We start from the raw sequence: 21,136 nt of genomic DNA on the forward strand, positions 1-21,136 counted from the left end.
CCTACTTATACCTACCGAGGAGATCACGAATGTAAAATTAGAGAGATTCGAGCGCGTACGGAGGCTTTCCGGCAGTCGTTCTTCCCGCGAACCATACGCGACTGGAACAGGAAAGGGAGGTAATGACAGTGGCACGTAAAGTGCTCTCCGCCACACACCGTTGGGTGGCTTGTGGAGTATAAATGTAGATGTAGAAATGTAGTAGATGTAGATGTGTTAGCCCCTACACCACCTGGCTGTGTGGCTAACACAGGTGCACAGACTACCCTATTCCAGTGGCCACTCTAACACATACTTAAAACACGCCAGAAACAAGGTAGCTAGACTACAGCATCAAAATACCGCCGATGTAAAAGCGAAAGGAAAATTGGAAATTGGTGGTAAGTTCCTATGGGACCAGACTGCTGAGGTCATCGGTCCCTAGGCCTACACACTACTTAATCTAACTTTAACTTACACTAAGGACAACACACACATCCATGCCCAAGGGAGGATTCGAACCTCAGAGAATCTGAGTTCGAGCCCCCAGCCTTGGCACAAATTTTAATTCATTTCTTCAGCTTCTGTGCTTCTAACTCATGTTTGAACGTGAAGATTCTTAACTTCACACCTCATATCAATAGGCGAACGACTTATGATTACTCTCCACGTTAAACTGTCGTCCCTCCTCCTCTCTATGATTCACTCTATTTGCATCTCCCCCTCCCTACCCGCTCTCTGTCTCACGCACCAGCAAAACAATTACAATGTCAGCAACACTTTGAAATCTCGTGGTGTTCCTCAAGCAAAATGCAACGAAACAAACATCACATATCTATAATACCATGTGAAATGGCCGCAGAAACGTCGTATTTTGCAGATGAAATACATCAAATTCGAGTGTAAGCGGTACAAACGGCAGCAACAAAAGGGACAAATATTATAACAAGCCAAAACAAGGTAACTAGACAACAGCATCAAAAACCGTAACTAACATCCCAAATAACGCGATGTAATGGAGAGATTTTAAATCTGAAATGGAGGAAATCAGAAAAATTGAAAAGGTTTCGTTGTTTGCAGATGACAAGCCACATGATTACCAATACGCGAATACATATCTGACAGCATCGTGTGAGGTGTGTGAACAACTGTGTAACTATGTTACTTCCGAATTGGTTTCCTAGTCTTAATTTTCAGCACAGGGACATTTACGGCCTCAAATCTGTGACGTGTGTCTTTAGCTGTATATGTAAACTAACGTAAAATTCGACGCTTAGTTATTGCTCCTTTAAGCCAAAATTCATATAACTTCAAGGTATGTTAACATTAATGATAATTATCAGAAATAAAATAAATAAAACCCGTTGGAGATAGTACAGAAAGCACTGAAACATGTTTGCCTGAAACAAAACCTAATCAAACGGTGTCTTGCGTAGCCTGCTCAGTTTTTAATTGTATGTAGCATATAAGCTAGATTCCAATTTCTAGATTAGGGAATAAACCCCCTGTCGTGATTGTATCATATATCTTAGACCAGGGCTTCCCAACGTGTGATCCGCAGACCCCTTACGGGTCCGCCGGCTCTTTCTAGGGGGTCCGCGTCCACCTTTCACCAAATCGTGTAAAATAATGAGTAAAATTATTGAATAAAAATGTGAAAATCAAATTCACCACTATTTCTTTTCGTGTGAAAAATATTTGTACTTTTACTTCAGGTCGTATTCCCAAGCAGCCTTTGCGGTTCCTAAGTGAGAACGCATACACAGTTTAGTGCCGGAGAATGCAGCTTCTCTGATCGACCGTTTCGCAACAATACGGGGGTCGTATGTGCGCCGGCTCACGGCACTAGATGCGCTGAAACCTTTTACGCATGGACGGAGCGAGCTTTGTCGACCAATCACAGCACTCGCTGCCACGTATGCTGCACCAGGCATCATTAAATGTTAAACTTGCTTTTTCAGTGCACTACCTATTTCATAAGTCGATTTTTGACCCGTTTATTACTTCTAACATGGATCGGTGGCTGAAGTCAGGATCATTGAAGAAGGGTGCAGTTTCTCCATCGCCTTCACAACAAGCGCAGTTTCCGGTTGAAATGAATGAGGAGGGAGGACGACCAAAGGAAGAACAGTCACAAGAAGCTCCACAGACGGATTTATTATGTGAAAACGCTGCAAGTACTCCATGGGTTGCAATTTCCTCTGGAAGTGGAATAACCAAGAGGCGTAAGTGCAACGAAAGAAATGGGCTTTATGGAGACAAAGGAGGGTAAAGCTCAGTGTGTAATTTGTGCGCAAGTCCTTCCGAACAGTTCAATGGTTCCAGTTAAATTGCGCCATCATTTTGAAGATACTCACCCGGATTTCCAGGCTAAAGACATCGATTTTTTCAAAAGGAAGGGTGCTGAACTAGCTGCCTCTCAGCATTGCATGAAAACTCAAGCAAAAACAATTAATGAAAATTCATTAAAAGCTTCTTTCTTGGTTAGTTATCAAGTGGCAAAAACAGGCAAAACTCATACCATTGCAGAAAATCTCATAAAGCGTGTGTTAATGATACTGTTTCTTGCATGCTAGACGAAGAGGCAGTAAAGCTTGTATCTTCAGTGCCATTGTCAAACAATACTGTGAAGAGACGCATTGTTGACATGTCATATGATGTGAAAGACACTCTTGTTTCTCGCATCCAACACAATTCATTTTCTCTGCAGGCAGATGAATCCACCGATGTTGCAGGATGAGCGATTTCATTGGCTTTTGTCTGTTATGAATATTCTGGATGTTTTGAGGAGGACCTCTTCTTGCGCAGACAACTACCTGCCAACACAACAGGTGGTAAAATTTTACGTCTATTGGATGATTTTTTAAGGACTAACGAAGTTTCATGGTCTAATTGCATAGATGTGTGCACAGATGGTGCAAAAGCTATGACGGGTCCTACAGTCGGAGCAATAACGAAAATCAAAGAAAACGCCAAGAATTGCAGCAGTAGTCATTGTGCTCTCCACAGATACGCTTTAGCTACGAAACAAATGCCTGTTTCGTTCAAGAAAGTTTTAGACGAATTCTTTCAAATCATTAACTACATAAAATCAATGCCGTTGAAGTCAAGACTTTTCACAATACTGTGTGAAGATATGAGAAGCCTTCATCGTTCCCTGCTTCTCCACACAGAAGTGAGGTGCCTCTCACGTGGGATGGCATTCTCTCGGTTGTACGAATTAAGATTAAACGTCTTAGCTTTCCTTTTGGAGCATAACACGAAATTAGCAGACCATATTAATAACGAAAATTGGCAGTGTATACTTGCCTATTTGTCAGATATTTTCTCCAAAATGAACGAAATGAATACTTCACTCCAAGGGCAAAGTGAAATAAAGGTCACTGCTATCGACAAAGTCCGAGCATTCAAGAGGAAAATCAATTTTTGGGCAGAGAGTGTCGAGGAGGGGGAGGTCGAGTGTTTTCCTCTTCTCAAGGAGTTTTGAAAAACAAAACATTGGCGCTTGGGAAGAATTTGTTTCATCAAATCCTGGAACATCTCCGAAGCTTGATGTCATTGTTGGAGCATTATTTCGCAACAGCTGAAGATGAGAAGTTGCAGAAATACGAATGGGTGGTCAACCCATTCACTGTATCCAAAAAGCCGAACATTCTATCCTTAAATGAATATGAGTTGTTGATAGAAATTGCCACAGACCCTATCTTGAAATCAAGTTTTGACATTGACAGTTACTCATACTTTTGGATCCGTTTGGATTGCAAAAAATACTACCCCGTTGTTGAAAAGGCAAAACGTGTACTTCTTCCGTTTGCCACAACATACATGCGTGAATCTGAATTCTCGATCTACGCTGCCCACAAAACTAAGTACCGAAGCTGTCTAGATGCGGAACCAGACATCCGTCTCCAGTGGTCAAGAACTGAACCCAATCTTTCAAAATTGTGTCAGCAGAAGCACCCTCAACCATCACATTAGGATTCCATTATTATTCCTACAAACTCATCTATAGTAAAGAAGAAAACATTTTTCTTTGTAGATGCTCTGTGAACGTACCTGAACTATAACTCTGTAGGAATTTTGTTTCTGTCTTCTATCATTTGCAAAATAATTATTAATTGAATTCTGTTGGCATTGATATTTTTGTTACGAAAATTAAAATGATCTCTAAAGCTAATTTCTTTTCTTTATAATATATTCCGTCCTTTCACTTAAAAATATGGCCTGCCTATACTTCAATTACAATTACTTGATGACACTATATTGTGGCAACTGGCTGCGAGCGTAAACAAATGAGGACTTTCCACGTGCCACATTGTAAAAGGTAAACCTCCTCTGCCAGATTTGTTTTCTTTGAGAAAAAAGTCTTACGTTCTGTGAAATGCTTTGTCTTCTTATATAGAAATAAGAGAGTCTGTTTGTTTTCCTAATTTGTTTACAGTCGAGGCTGAGTGCCTCGATATAATGTCCAAGTAGTAGTTGAAGCTGTTTGCTGTGGCTAAACTGTTGTCATGCCGCCTGCCGCTTGCCGCTCAATAGCTACGAAAAGACGTAAAAATAACTAGACTTTCCGACCTGTTTACATGGGCACGAAAATCGATAGTGGAACTGGAAAATGGCTTTATAAAAGCAGATTTTAAAGTGTTTACCTGACCAACCAAAAGCGGAACTGGGACATCGGCTTACGAAATCTGAGTTTGGAAACGCATGTAAACGGGGCGAATGGTTTACACGTTTACACACAACCACACACACACACACACACACACACACACACACACACACGACTGTTACGAAATATGCATGCTCCTTACATAACAGTAGCCAAACAGTGGAAGTGAACAGACCACAAGCAGCAGCTTGTCAACAGCGAACAGTTTGGACGTGACGTTGATTGCTCTTGGAGGAAGGCAGCTCCAACGTGTGAAATGTCAATTACCAAGTAATTTTAATCAGGCTATAGTGTGTTGAACAAAGGGAGTAAATCCACTAGTAAGTGTCTGGATACACTGGGAATTCAAATTGGATCGTTAATTTCAAGTTGTTTTTATTCATCTCTAAATGAAAGACTATTGATACTTCGGGGGGAGGGGGGGGGGGAGGGGGGTCATTGGGAATATGGCACTTGCATTAAGATTAAGAAGCTTTCAGTTCCCATGGGTTTCACTCTGAAATTTAAAGTTCCTGTGCTCTGGACTGACTAGGGGTCCGCCATGGATTTTCGACTGAAGAAGGGGTCCGCCAGCTGAAGAGGTTGGGAAGCCCTGCCTAGACCATGTGCGTTTCTGCATGTTTCCAGTAGCTGGAAGCATGTGCTTTGAAAAAGGTGTTTATCGCTGTGTCAGCACGTCTTCGAGAAATAAAGATAATTTCCATTTGTTTTTAATAATTTTGAATTAAATTGTGTTTAGAACATGCTGTATTATACCAACATATCCTACAGTCTGGAATATGTGGGATAAGTGGAATAATATGAGAGTAAATCACAACATTGCAGCGATATATTTCTTCGATGTAGCACTGGAACTAGCTTCAGCAACGATCTAACTTTCACATTTCAGAGGTATTGTTTTCATAATTTTTAGGTATTTAATAGTGAGTTTTCAGAATATTGCACATATTTTAATTAATTTCTAACATAAATAATATTCTCTTTGAAAAAGTTGTAAAATTTTGATGAATCACACCAGTTTTTTAAATTTAGTATTTTAATCTTATTTTTTCCCAGAACACTGCATTGACAAGTACTACACACTTATGATTCAAAAAAATCTTTCAAATCTCCAGTTTACGAGCAACTTATTGAAGCGTGTGTGGGCTTCGATTCAGGGAGGGGGAGGGGGGATAGGTTATCAAAGAATAAGCCTTGTGAAACTAAAAAAACTAACTTTACTGTGAAATAAAAAACATCAATAGCCAAAATACAGGCGGTCCGTTCTGAAACCAACAAATATGAAGTCCAAATTTGATGCTTGCTAACATTCAGTGTTGTGTTGCTCTACTCCATGCGTTCACTGATTTATTTTGCTTTGTCTGATAAAAATTTTGTAGTTCCACACTTCTGCGAGAGATGGTAAATTTAATCGGGATGTAAATAACAGTGTGTATGTGTGTGTAACGGTAACAGGTATTCAGCTTTTTAGTGCCATTTTTCAAGAGCTCGTTTTTGAAATGTTTACATGACACAGTTTGATTCTGTAGAGCTTAAATGACTTTCGATTGGGACTACACGTTCCTGTTCATTAAACTGGTGGTACGATTTAAAGAACTTCAAAAAATGGATCAAATGGCTCTGAGCACTATGGGACTTAACATCTGAGTTCATCAGTCCCCTAGAACCTCTTAAACCAAACTAACCTAAGGACATCAAACACATCCATGCCCGAGGCAGGATTCGAACCGTAGCAGTCGCGTGGTTCCAGACTGAAGCGCCTAGAACCACTCGGCCACACCGGCCGGCTGAAGAACTTCGTTGTGAAACAGTATTTAAAGAACTCTTCAAAATAGGCAGCGAAAATCAGGTTTAATAGTTTCAGTACCTCATGAAGCAGAACCATGGTAAAATAACATCACATCGAATTTGTATGTCATATCCTTTGACAGTATTTATTAACGAAATGCGCTGAATACTTCGAAGTCAAGAGCCCAGTTAGACAGCGCTGTATTTGTAATAACATAATAATTCGTTTCCAGGTTAGCAGTCACAGATATTTCAATAACTGTAACATTTTCGTCCGTGAAAGTTAACATTTTGTGTCACAACTATTTTGTGATATACTCGAACAATCTTATTCTTAGAAGAAAACAAATGAGATTTGCACATTTGCTCTGTGAATGAATCTAAATGTAAGAGAAAGAGTTCTTACAGCCGACGCCCGACGCAGAGGCGAAGATGACGAGGGCGATGCCGACGCCGTAGGTGAGCCGGAAGAAGGCCTGGTAGACAGCGGCGATCGTGGGGCTGTCCAGCCAGTCGTCCTGGTAGAAGGGGTACGGCGACACCAGCGTCGCCATCGGCAGAGTCAGCATCACCACCCAGCACAGCGCCACAGCCCACTGCGGAACACAAGCAGGCGCTGCTCACTCACCTCACACACCAGCATCACACGACGGCTGACATCTCCCACAAAAATCATTCATCCCTCAGTCAGACATCTCCCTCAAAACATCCTTCATGACCTAATTCAGGATCACTGCTCAGCATAGAACACACATAAACGCTAAACAATGTCATGTTACACAACACTATCACATGCAGCCCAACATCTACTACAACAGATCATATACCACATAGAAAGGGCAACCACTCACTGCAGAACATACGCAAACTCTGAAAATTCTCGTGTTACACAGTAATACTACATACAGTTCAATATCTTCCATCCTTCATCAGCCAACTCAGAAACAAACTGACTGTGGAACACATACAACCTCTAGGCTCTCTCACGTCACACGCCCATGCCACACTCTGCCCAATACCTCATACAATTGCACATGTGCCACTCAGCTGAGAACCACTGCCCACTGCATAACACATAAATTTTCGTCGCCAATCTTATACACCAATAACAAATGCATCCCACAACGCATCCTTCATCATTTAGCCCAACATCTCACTCATTAGGTCCTTCATGATCTAGCTCAGGACCACTGTGTACGGTAGGCAAACACTGAACAATCTCATTTTCCGTACCAACATCACTTACAGCCCAAATCTCCTACACTAGTTCATTAGTGCATATAAATCTCAGCTGAGGACCAACACTGTCTGCAAGACACACACAAATGTTGGTCACTGATCTGATACACCAGTACCAAAAGCACCCAACTTCTCCCACAATACATCATTCTTCACTCAGCCCAACCTAACCCTCAAAACACCCTTTATAACCCACCACAGGACCACTGCGTACAGTAGAGTACACAAATACACTGAAAAATACCATATGCAACCCAGTATCTGCTACACCAGATCATTTACCACACAGCTGAGGGCCACCATTTACTGGAGAACATACAAAAACTCTCAACAATCTCGTTTTACTCAGTAGTACCACATACAGCCCAATATCTTCCATCCCTCATCAGCCAGCTCAGAACCACCATGGCTGCAGGACACACACAAATGTTGGTCACTGATCTGATGCACCAGTACCAAATGCACCCAGCATCTCCCACAATACATCACTCTTCACTCAGCCCACTGGGCTGTCTCATGTCACCCACCAATATCACATGCTGCCTGACACCTCCTACAATGACTCATTTGCCACCCATTTGATGACCACCACCAACTGCAGAACACATAAATGTTCGTCACTGAAGGAATATATCAGTAACAAAAACATCCCAACGTTTCCCACAATACATCTTTTGTCACCGAGCCCAATATCTCTCTCATTACATCCTTCATAACCCAGATCACCACTGTGCACTGAAGACAATCGTTGAACAATCTCATGTTACACAACAGTATCACACGCAGCCCAAATCTTCTACTCTGGTTCATATTAGGACTGTTGATATTTTTTAAAAGTATCGGGAATCCGATATATCGATATTTAGAAAATATAATTTTCAGCGCTCGATATATTGAAAAAGTACCAATAAATCGACGGCAAAATATCGACATACCTGCCAATAAAAATATCGGTTGCACTGCCGGTTTTATGGCTGTATACTTAAGTATTGATTTATTATTAGATATTCTGTACATCAGCAAGCTAGCAGCCCGTCTATCCCTTTTAGAGCAGGAATGGAAAGGAAAACGATGCACACTCACGCTTGGTGATAACCACTTTGCTAACTATGGTAACTGCATGTAAGAGGCACAATAAAAGGCGTCCAGTTGGTCCGGCGTTCGGTTTCGTCAATAACGGATTTGTCCGGAACACCTCATGGCGACATCCCTGGTTTTTCATGTCTGCCTACGCCAGCGACCTAGCAGTTCTAGCGTCGAAATTGCGTGGCGAAGTCAAACGTTGCATTTCCTGTTGGTAGCGCCGAGCGCCGATTTACGTTAACATTTCCCCTCACACGTCTCCATCCACCACAAAAATCAATCTTGTCATTTAGATTTTTGTTCATCATGTTCGGCAACTGTTTTTGAAGAAGGCCGATGTGGACAAATAGCACACTAGTTGCGTTAAAAATTGTTTTTTCGGACTGGTGTGCTATTTCTTCGCAATGGAAATCTTGCTATTCCATTAACACACCGCCACTCCCTAGCGCAATCGGACTACTACTTTTGTGCCACATGTACTTGCTTCACACAGTCAAAGAGAAAGATTGGACGTGCTGGAAGCTCAAAACGTAGTAAGACTCCTCCATACAGTGAAAGTAAAATTATGTTCTACTACAATTTCAAAAGAACAGCTTCAAATATTTACCGAAAAATTATGAAAAAGTATAATATACACTAAAATTATCGTCACTCGATATTTCCATTTTGATATCGATACATCGAGATATCGCAGGAGAAATTTCGCCATTAAACACCAATATTTTTCGAGACATCGTACACCTGTACCAAATGCGTCCCAACATCTCCCACAATACATCATTCATCATTCAGCCCAAATTCACCCTCAATACATCTTTCATGATCCAACTCGGGACCACCGCCCACACTAGAATATACTCAGACATTGAACATTTTCGTTACACATCAGTACCATTTTCAGCCCAACATCTACTGCAATAGATCATTTACCACCCCCATGAGAGCCACTGCTCATTGTCAATATACAAAAACGCTGAACATTCTCATGTGACAGATTAGTACCACATACAGTCCAAATCTCCCATCATTCACCAGCCAGCTCACAACCATCAAAGACTGTGGAACACATATATGCAGCCTGACACCTACAACATATCATTTACCGCTGAGCTAAGAATCACCACCCAGTGCAGAACACACATAAATGTTGGTCACTGATCTCATCAGTGCCACCTGGAGCCCAATATTTCCCACAATACATCCTTCATCACCCAGCCCAACATCTCCCTCAATACATCCTTCATGACCCGACTCAGGACCTCTGTGCACTGGTTCAAATGGCTCTGAGCACTATGGGACTTAACATCTATGGTCATCAGTCCCCTAGAACTTAGAACTACTTAAACCTAACTAACCTAAGGACAGCACACAGCACCCAGTAATCACGAGGCAGAGAAAATCCCTGACCCCGCCGGGAATCGAACCCGGGAACCCGGGCGTGGGAAGCGAGAACGCTACCGCACCTCTGTGCACTGCAGAACACACACAAACGCTAAACATTCTCATGTCACATACTAGTACAACGTACAGCATTAAAGAATGTCACCTGATACACTGGTATTACATGCTGACAAACATATTCCCAATAGATCCTTCATGACCACGTATCAGGGCCACCACTGACTGCAGAACACACACAAAATCTGGTTCAAAAATGGTTCAAATGGCTCTGAGCACTATGGGACTTAACTTCTGAGGTCATCAGTCCCCTAGAACTTAGAACTACTTAAACCTAACTAACCTAAGGACATCACACACATCCATACCCGAGGCAGGATTCGAACCTACGACCGTAGCGATCGCGCAGTTCCAGACTGTAGCGCCTAGAACCGCTCGGCCACCCCGGCCAGCACACACAAAATCTGGTCCTTCCAGTATCATCCATCATTCTTCAACACACTCTTTTGGCTGGTCTCATCCTGAAATAAAATTCCTTATCCTTAAGATCATATCCCTCCAAATTAGAAAAGTTCCCCTCCATTCTGAACATTAGCAAGACGCTGTGGTCATAAAATCAGCAAACTCATATTCCACTCCCATTTGCTACGCAAACTCTCTATCACAGCCTTTAGTCACCATGGCTCCTTGCTCCCTTTCGCTCGACTCGATCTTGTCCCAGACAATTAACCCCCCCTCCCCCCCCCCCCTACTCTATGCTGCTGTAGGCCCCAGATATCATGAGTGACAGAGAAGATTCAGTAGGAGGTGAATTCAAATCCACACACTCCATTGACAAAAATTCTCCTCATCTACAGCAATTTCAGCTTTGCGTTTCTTGTCCACATTTTCTCGAAAACCTCATCATCCATCGATCACATTATCACACACGGAACACTCATTGTCGATAGCATACGTTGAGTAGAACCTTCCTCCTCCCATACCAGTGGTGTTACAATTACCTCAAAAAATGGTTCAAATGGCTCTGAGCACTATGAGACTTAACATCTGAGGTCATCAGTCCCCTAGAACTTAGAACTACTTAAACCTAACTAACCTAAGGACATCATACACATCCATGCCCGAGGCAGGATTCACACCTGCAGCCGTAGCAGTCGCGCGGCTCCGGACTGAAGCGCCTAGAACCGCTCGGCCACCGCGGACAGCTACAATTACCTCACTTAAAATGATCACTTAACGTAATATTGTAAAAACCAATCCACTTGCCCCCGCTAAGAATCCCACTACCGCCTAAAACAATGCCCTAACATACAATCTCCTATATTCAGTACCTGTAACTAATACTATCCAATACATTCCTGTAAACATAAGGCTAAACCTCTCCCACGATCCTGAATTTACCGCCCCTGTTCACCCTATTAACACTCACACCACTCGGACAAAGCCTTGTGATCCTCACCAATAGCTGAAGACATCGCCCACTTAGTCACAGCAGTTCTACAAAACATCCACTCCTTTGAACATCGTCTAACAAAACCAATGGCTACTCCTCCCAGCTTCCATCTCAATTGTATTGTAAACTCTTCCTAAAATCAATTTGTTTTCACATACCTAAATTCACTTGTGTAACCTCTCTCCACTTGTCCATTCACAGTGCGTCAGATTCCTCTGCAGACAATCCCTTTTATAGAATCAATAGTTCTCGGGTTTCCAGCCACTTCAAGTGATTAAAACTACTCGAGCTTTCGCCCGAGCACTGCTTGGCGATTGTCAAGTGGTATGACTGGCAGTGGGCTGATGGTACGCCAGATGCTTTGAGACCTGCTGCGTCTTTAACCAGTCTCAGTAACTGACGGATTTTTCTTAGAGGCCTGAAGATCGATTTGATCTTGTGTTTTTCAGCTGTCGGCTTATCTTGCATCATGCAAGAATGATATCAGACTTTGGTAAACAACCCCATAAGCTGAAGCACCTATGCAAGATCCTCAGGAAAACCGGCTATAGCGCTCATCTAATAAACGAAGTGATTTCAAGTCAGAATCACAATAACACCACCGACGAGGAGCAGTAAAGAAACTTGCTTTCTTGTCGTTCTGTGGTTCCGAGTCATCTGCTGAAAAAAAGATCAAATTGATCTCCAGGCCTCCGACAAAAATCCGACAGTTACTGAGAACAGTTAAAAACGCAGAAGGTCGCAGAACACATGAGGCCTACGGGACACCTTGCGAGTGCGGCCAGTCTTATGTCGGACAAACAGTACACTCTGTGGAACAACGCAGGAAGGAGCATGAGAGGTTTTATCGCCCACGCTATACCGAGAAATCTGCTTTGGCTAAGCGTTCTTTAGAGAACAGACACCGGGCATAATTTACGAAATATCTGTGATGGCTCGCACTAACGGGTTCTGGGATCGAGTAGTTAAAGAAGCCATTGAAACAGAGACGGCAGACTGCAGCTCAGCACGGCATCGCGTGGTAGAAGTGGCCACGTCGAACGCCGAGTCAATGTATGCCCAATTATGGACCAGCGACGTCAGAGCTGGCAGCTAATGAATGTAAGGGGCAAGGGGCGTACCAGCAGCCCAATGGTAGTCGTTCCACTTGACAGTGGCCAAGGAGTTCTCGGCCGAAAGCTTGTGTAATTATAATCAGCTGAAGCAGCTGGAAACCCGAGAACTTTTTATTCAATGTTGTCGCTGCAAGGCTCTGCTTTCTGACAATTTTCTCCATAGCACAACAACTCCTGTCTTTTAATTTTATCCTCACATCCCTAGCTATATGTTTACTACACCACCCAATACGAGTGAAAGCAGCTCTTTACCTGATACAGTTCTATTTGTCCATGCATAATCCTTTTCTAAGCTACTCTGTTACTTGGAAATGGTCGTCAGACCCTGAAGAAAATCCACAAACAACTCAAGAGCACCAATCATCATTAGCAGCAACAAAACAACAATGTCACATCAGACACCAACGAAGTTGCTATCACCACGTCAACATCGCCAGTTTCTAATCTCATCACCTGCTTTCACCACTCATTTTTAATTTTTGAAATCTCCATCGTATAATTTTAAATCTCAACAGCTTCCCTCAAATGCAGGAAACGAAATTACTATAAAAATATAAAAATGTAGGACTTGATGTATGATTATAAAGAAGAATGCCCCTTGCTGTATATATTTAAGCTCTGCATTGACTTTTGTTTTTTCAGTCGTCCATCTTCTGATGTAGTTTGCCACTAGTTCCTCTCCTCTGCTGACTTCTTCATCCCAGAGTAGTTACTTGCACTCAACGTTCTCAATGAACTTTTGGATATGTTCCAATCTCTGTCTTTACTTACACCTCTTATCCTCTACTGCTCTCTCTTGCGCCGTGGAAGTTGATAGTTGGTTTCTTAACACATGTCCTACCCTGCTAACCCTTATTCTCGTTAGTGTTTTCCATGCATTCCTATCCTCACAGATTCTGCAGAAAACATCCTCGTTTCTTGTCTTATCAGCCCACCTAACTTTCATTACTCTTCTATGCATCTTAAATGTTTCCGTTATCTTCTTGTTCTCTTTTTCCCACAGTCCACGATTCATTTCCTCACAATGTCGTGTTTCAAACAAACACCCTCAAAAATTTCTTCCGGAAATTGAAGCCAATGTTTGCTACTAGTAGACTACTTTTGAAGAGGAACGCCTTCTTTGTCTGCATTAGTCTCCTTTTTATATCCGTATTTCTCCACTTCTAAGGTGTTTTTTGCTTCCAAAGTAGCAGAATTTCTTTACTTCTTCTTCTTCTTCTTCTTCTTCTTCAGTTTTGATGTTAAGTTTATCGCTAACCTCATTTCTGCTACTCCTCATTATTTCCATCTTTGTTTGCTTTGCCCTCCATTCATTGCGTGTGCTCATTATTTGATCTCACGTATCAATAACACACTACTGGCAATGGAATGGCAAGCTTGCATTAGACGCCAATAGAAGTCATGTGTTGGCAGACACAGTGATACAGTTCCGTAGTACCTCTGCTACCACAATGCAGGGCGACTGGCGGCAGCAACTCACTCCCACTTGCACTTGGAGTCACTTTGCTGCAACGCCATCATTCGTGCTTAGTACACCGCGGAGGTGGCATCAATAGTGACGATTCCACCTCGATGTACACTAATATTCATAATACCTATGGCCTTACCGTGACTGAACACTTCCTTTCCCAACGCCCAATGGTTTCCAAACCAACAACCTCCTTCCTAGTCGCCATGACCAACTACATCCTCACCCACAATTACTTCTCCTTTGAAAGCATTACCTACAAACAAATCTGGGGTATGGCTATGGGCACCTGCATGGCGCCATCCTATGCCAACCTATTCATGGGCCATCTAGAGGAATCCTTCCTAAAATCCCAGAATCCTTAACCCCTCACCTAGGTCAGATTCATTGATGACATCTTAGCTATATGGATCGAAGGTGAGGACACCCTATGCACATTCCTGCAGAACCTCAACAACTTCTCGTCCATTTGCTTCACCTGGTCCTACTCAACCCAACAAGCCACTTTCCTAGATGTTGACCTCCACCTTCAAGATGGCTACATCAGTACCTCTGTCCATATCAAACCTACTGACCACCAGCAATACCTCTACTTCGACAGCTGCCACCTCTTCCATACCAAGAAGTCCTTTCTGTACAGCCCAGCCACCTGTGGTGGTCACATCTGCAGTGGTGAGCGGTCCCTCTCGAAATATACCAAGGTTCTCACTGAAGCCTTCACTGACCGTAATTATCCTCCCAACCTTGTACAAAAACAAATCTCCCGTGCCCTATCTTTCCAGTCTCCCACCACCTTCCAAAGTCCCACTGTCCAGCCACAGAGGAGCACTCAGTACCACCCAGGACTGGAGCAACTGAATTATATTCTCTGACAGGGTTTCGATTACCTCTTGTCGTATCCTTCCCACCCCTCCCACAGTGGTATTCCCCTATCCACTCAACCTACACAATATACTTGTGCATTCTGACACAACCCCCGCTCACAATCCCTTACCTCATGGCTTATACCCCTGTAACAGACCTAGATGCAAGTCCTGTCCCATACATTCCCCCACCACCACCTACTCCAGCCACTAACATTACTTATCCCATTAAAGGCAGGGATACCTATGAAACCAGTCATGTGGTCTACAAGCTAAGCTGCAGCCATTGTGCTGCATTCTATGTAAGCATGACAATCAACAAGCCGTCTGTCCACATGAATGGCCACTGACAAACTGTGGCCAAGAAACAAGTGGACCACCCTGTTACTGAACATGCTGCCAAACGTGATATCCTTCATTTCAATGACTGCTTCACAGCCTGTGCCATATGGATCCTTCCCACCAACACCAGCTTTTCTGAGTTGCGCAGGTGGGAACTTTCCCTGCAATTCATCCTAAGTTCCGATAACCCCCCTGGCCTCAACCTTCGTTAGTCACTGACCTCACCCATCCAGCCCCTTCCCTGTTCCCATTACAGCACTACACAGCCATCATTCCACCACCACATCCAGTCTTTTTATTTCTCTCCTTTTCTGCTACTCTTGCCCCCCTCCCTACTTTTCCTCGGCCGTCCACCTAACTTGCAGCACTTCACTGTCCACCACCCCCACCATACTATCCCTGCCCCTCCCCAATCCGTCCTCCTCCTTACCCCCATCCAGTCGCCACTCTCATTATGCACTGGTGCTGTTGCTCGCAGTGTGGTTTCAGTTGCCTGAGACTGCAGTCGTGTGTATGAGTTGCGTTTGTGTGAGTGTGTGTGTGTGTGTGTGTGTGTATTTATTGTTGACAAAGGCCAATGGCCGAAAGCATTATTTGTGAAAGCTTTTTTGTTGTATGTATCTGTGACTCAGCATCTCCGCTATATGGTGAGTAGCAACTTTCCTTCTCATAATATTGTTACATTCCATCCTGGATTTTTCATTGTTTGATAATTACTAACAGTACCATATGAGCTAAGCAAATAAACATACACCATTGGAAAGAGAATTTTCGGCAGTAACTTCTGGCGTAAGATGGTCGGTTCTAATATAATGGCTTTGGGTGATATTCCCGTTATAAATTCAGCATTAGGTACTAGGAAATTAATATCGCCCAGACAAAACGCTGATGCAGTGACCAAACGGTGTAATGGATTACGCTCCCAAGCTCTATCGTTTGATGTAGAGATATCTGCAATACACTATCTTGAATAGCCGTGTGATGCAGTACACGAGTACTGTATAATTAATTATAAAGTAATTAAGAATATACACACAAATATACGTAGTAGTATACGTTAGCATTGGCACATCGTAGTAATAATACAGCTTTACATTTATAAATTTAAGTGGTTTTGATAGAATTATTTACTCTGGAAAGTTCGTGTGCTAATAATCATAATTATGGGTAAATCATGTGAGTTAGTCAAATTCTGAGCTCTTCCCGAGAAGTATCAATGCTTTCTGGACATAATATTGTTAGCCCGTCTATTGTTAAACTTAAACAACTTTCTTTTATTGCACAACAAATTCTACCAAATGGGAACTCATAGTGAAGGATCTATTAGAATACTTTGAATGATAAAAATTATATTCAAGGTACCTGTTTGATTTACACCTACATCTATACTCCGCAAGTCACATTAGGGTGTGCGGCGGAGGGTACCTTGTGTACCACTGTCATTTCCCCTTTTTCCTGTATGGTTCACGGCGAGAACGATTGGCGATAAGCATCTGTGTGCGCTCGAACCTCTCTAATGTTATCTTCACGGTCTTTTCGCGAGATACACGCAGCAGAAGCAGTACATTCGTAGACTCTTCTAGGAGATTACACTCTCGGAAGTTAAGCGGTAGAACTTACAGTATTGCAGAACGCCTCCCATGCAGTGTCTGCTACTGTAGCTGACTGAGCATTTCCGTGATGCTTTCGTGCTTGCTAAACGAACCTGAAACGAAATGTGCTTCTTTTCTTTGGATCTTCTCTATTTTTTCTATTAATCCTGTCTGATTCTGACACTAGAATGCCGAACAATATTCAAGTATCGGTCGAAAGAGTGCTTTGTAAGCTCCTTCCTTTATCGATGGACTACATTTGCTGAGGATTCTTCCAATAACTATCAGTCTGGGATCTGCCTTGCCCGCTATTAAATTCTACACTGAAGAGTCAAAGCAACTGATAGACCTGCCTAATATCTTATAGGGCCTCCCTGAGCACGCAGAAGTGCCGCAACACGACATGGCATGGACTCGACTAATATCTGAAATAGTGTTAGAGGGAATTGACACCATGAATCCTGCTGGGCTGTCCATAAATCTGTAAGAGTAGGAGGGGCGGAGATCTCTTCTGAACAGCACGTTGCAAGCCATTCCAGATATGCTCTATAATGTTCATCTCTGGGGAGTTTGGTGGCCAGCGGGAGTGTTTAAACTGTTCCTGGAGCCACTCTGTACCTACTCTGGATGTGTGGGGTGTTGCATTGTCCTGCTGGAATTGCCCAAGTCGTCGGAATGCACAATGGACATGAATGGATGCAATAGATCAGACAGTATGCTTATTTTCGTGTCACCTGTCATAGTTGCATCTAGACGTATCAGTCGCCCCATATCACTCTAACTGCACACGCCCCACACCATTACAGAGCCTCCACCACCTTGAACAGTCGTCTGCAGACATGCAGGGTCCATGGATTCCGGCGATTGTCTCCAGACCCGTACACGTCCATCCGCTCGATACAATTTGAAACGAGACTCGTCCGACCAGGCAACATGTTTCCAGTCATCAACAGTCCAATGTTGGTGTTGACGGTCCCAGGCGAGATGTACAGCTTTGTGTTGTGCAGTCGTCAAGGATACACGAGTGGGCCTTCGGCTCCGAAAGCCCATATCATGATGTTTCGTTGAATGGTTCGCACGCTGACACTTGTTGATGGCCCAGCATCGAAATGTGCAGCAATTCGCGGAAGAGCTGCAGTTCTGTCACGTTGAACGATTCTCTTTAGTTCTCGTTGGTCTCGTTCTTGCAGGATCTTTTTCCGGCCAGAACTATGTCTGAGATTTGATGTCTTACCGGATTTCTGATATTCACGGTACACTCGTGAAATGGTCGTACGGGAAAATCCCCACTTCATCGCTACCTTGGAGATGCCGTGCCCCATCGTTCGTGCGACGACTATAATACACGTTGAAACTCACTTAAATCTTGATAACCTGCCATTGCATTAGCAGTAACCGACCTAACAACTGCGCCAGACACTTTTTGTCTTATATAGGAGTTGCCGACCGCAGCGCTGTATTCTGCCTGTTTACTCATGCCTATATCGGTTTCTTTGGCGCTTCAGTGTATATGGTCGTCCAACTTAAAATCGCTCCGTATGCATTTTCCTGCATTTTAAGAAGTAACTGCTTACCGTGATTGCTCTATAATCGTGTAATCATACAATAAAGCGTCTTCCTGTGTATACGTGTTTATTTCAAAAGCATATAAATTTATAAATCTAATATTGAGTTATTATTAAAATGCTCTAAGTGTAATGAAACTGTTACGTATATGTGTAACTATTCCTGATTATTTGGGAATTAATGACTGAAGTTCAGTAGGGGTGTACTGCATTCCATGGCTGATATCACTACGCCACTCCTTAGAGTTCAAGGAGTGTAGTCCATTACACCTTGTGGTCAAGGTACCATGTCACATTTGTTTATGTTGAGGGTCAGTTCCCACTCCCTGCACCAATCGTCGATACTCTGCAGCGCTTCCTGCATTTCGGTACAATTTTCTAGCGTTGTGGATTTTCTGTACACAACAGCACCACCTGCGAAAAGCCTTATGGAATTTCCGACGCTGCCTAGGCCTGCTAGGTCATTTACAAATATTGTGAAAAGTAATGGTCCTGTAAGACTACCCTAGAACACACCCGAAGTTATTTTTGCGTCTGAAGATTTCTGTGCGTTCAGAATGACATGCTGTGTACTGTATGCTAGGAACTTTTGGTCTGATATTCCCTCCGCTCGTATTTTGTCTATTGGGCGGCAGTGCGCAACTGTGTCAAGCTCATTGCGAAAGCCAAGCAACACGGCTTTTATGGTTTCTAGGTCTCGTGAACGAACAGAGCGAGACTGGTTTCACACGAACGGTGTTTTCGGAACCCACGTTGATGCCTATGGAGGAGCTTCATTGTTACGTCCTTAAGGAGGGTAGGACGTCAAACGGGCCGACTTCGAGAAGGAGAGGCACCACAGGACATTTTAATTTGCACTGTCTATACTTTTACAAATCAATTCATAAAACTTTGTCAGCATGACCAGGAAGGATTCAGGATTCACACTCATAGCAGTGGAAGTTCAAAAACATTAAAATAATTTTTTACATGTGAAATTTCATCATTTTTTTCACTTACTGTTGGCTGCATTTGTTGCTATAGGTACATTTTTCTTCATAAGTAAGAGACATTCTTCGATGAATTTTGCACAGCTTACAAACCATACTTACAGGTGTATGAACCTCTAGAATTTATTTAATCTACGGAAAAATGAATGGGCTGTTACGTTTTAAACTTCGTGTTTAGAGAAAATTCGAATTTTATAGTTAATTATCTTAATTTTTACCATAGTTTTTAACAGATTTGGAAAATTCTAAAGTTTCATACACCTGTAAGTATGATTTGTATGCTGTGCAAAATTCATCGAAGAATCTCTCTTACTTACGAAGAAAAGTGTACCTACAGTAACAAATGCAGCCAATACCAAGTGAAAAAATGATGAAATTTCACATGTAAAAAAAATTTGTTTTGTTATGTTTTTGAACTTCCTCTGCTATGAGTGTGAATCCTGAATCCTTCCGGATCGTGCTGACAAAGTTTTATGAACTTATTTGTAAAAGTATAGACAGTGCAAATTAAAATGTTCTGTGGTGCCTGTCCTGCTCCAAGTCGGCCCGTTTCAAGTCCTACCCCCCCTTAAGCAAGTTTGGCGTATTTAGATTTTATGAACGTTGTGTTGGTTAAACCGTAAAACAATCTTCTGGCTCGTATAGTCAGAGGGTTGAGATGTAGTAGTTGGTGTAGCTTCTGCAATGCCGCGGGTAATACGAGAGGCAAGGTGTATCTCTCCAGGCTTCAGTGAAACCGCACATATTTGCTGAACTTACCGTGGATACTGGTTGTGGATTGAGAGAACAGAACTTTTAGAGAAATTTAGCTTATTTACTTAAAAGTTTCATGGACTTAGAATTCACAACCATGTGGACTACTGTGTTAAGAATCTGAATTACTTTTGCAGGCCCAGAGTTTTAACATTTTTGTAGTATTTTGAGTTTAGAATTAGGATCTAGTGAAGTTACTTAAGACTTAACGATATTTTAGCGAATCGCTTTTTGGTTTATTAGCTCTGAACGTTGCGGAAATCTGATCTAGTTGAACTTGTGAAATATTAATCCAATTTAGGGACATTTCTCTTGCGCTTCCACACAATCGAACTGTTAATTGGTCGCTGTGCCTACAATTAAACACTGACCAATAGCAGATTACGATTTCATTTTGTTCAAATGGTTCAAATGGCTCTGAGCACTATGGGACTAAACTTCTGAGGTCATCAGTCCCCTAGAACTTAGAACTACTTAAACTTAACTAACCTAAGGACATCACACACATCCATGCCCGGGGTAGGATTCGAACCTGCGACCGTAACGGTCGCGCGGTTCCTGACTGTAGCGCCTAGAACCGCTCGGTCACCCAGGCCGGCATTTCATTTTGTATTTTGAACATTAATTTGTCGTGTGTCATCTAAAGGCAATTCGGGAATGATCCGAAATAACTGTAATTTTAATTACAATTTGGCTACGCGGAGATGAACAGTTTCAGGAACATGCTACGCCAGTTTGTGGTTGCCCATTGGCAATAACATACATTGTTCTATCGACATCTTTACAATTCCCTAGGGACTTCATTTTTTTTTTTTTTTTTTTTTTTTTTTTTTTTTG

At 42.6% G+C, this 21,136-nt stretch overlaps 1 protein-coding gene across 1 annotated transcript in view; it reads right to left on the reverse strand.

Moving 5' to 3' along the window:
• Positions 1-21,136, reverse strand: part of LOC124622951 (nose resistant to fluoxetine protein 6-like) — a 185,072-nt gene that overhangs the window by 47,942 nt on the left and 115,994 nt on the right. Inside the window, exon 9 of the mRNA XM_047148741.1 lies at positions 6,846-7,035. Within this exon, the coding sequence (XP_047004697.1) occupies positions 6,846-7,035 (190 nt within the window). The remainder of the gene's footprint in view (positions 1-6,845; positions 7,036-21,136) is intronic.

The sequence above is a fragment of the Schistocerca americana genome, chromosome 7 (assembly GCF_021461395.2).
Source record: "Schistocerca americana isolate TAMUIC-IGC-003095 chromosome 7, iqSchAmer2.1, whole genome shotgun sequence".
Lineage (NCBI taxonomy): Eukaryota > Metazoa > Arthropoda > Insecta > Orthoptera > Acrididae > Schistocerca > Schistocerca americana.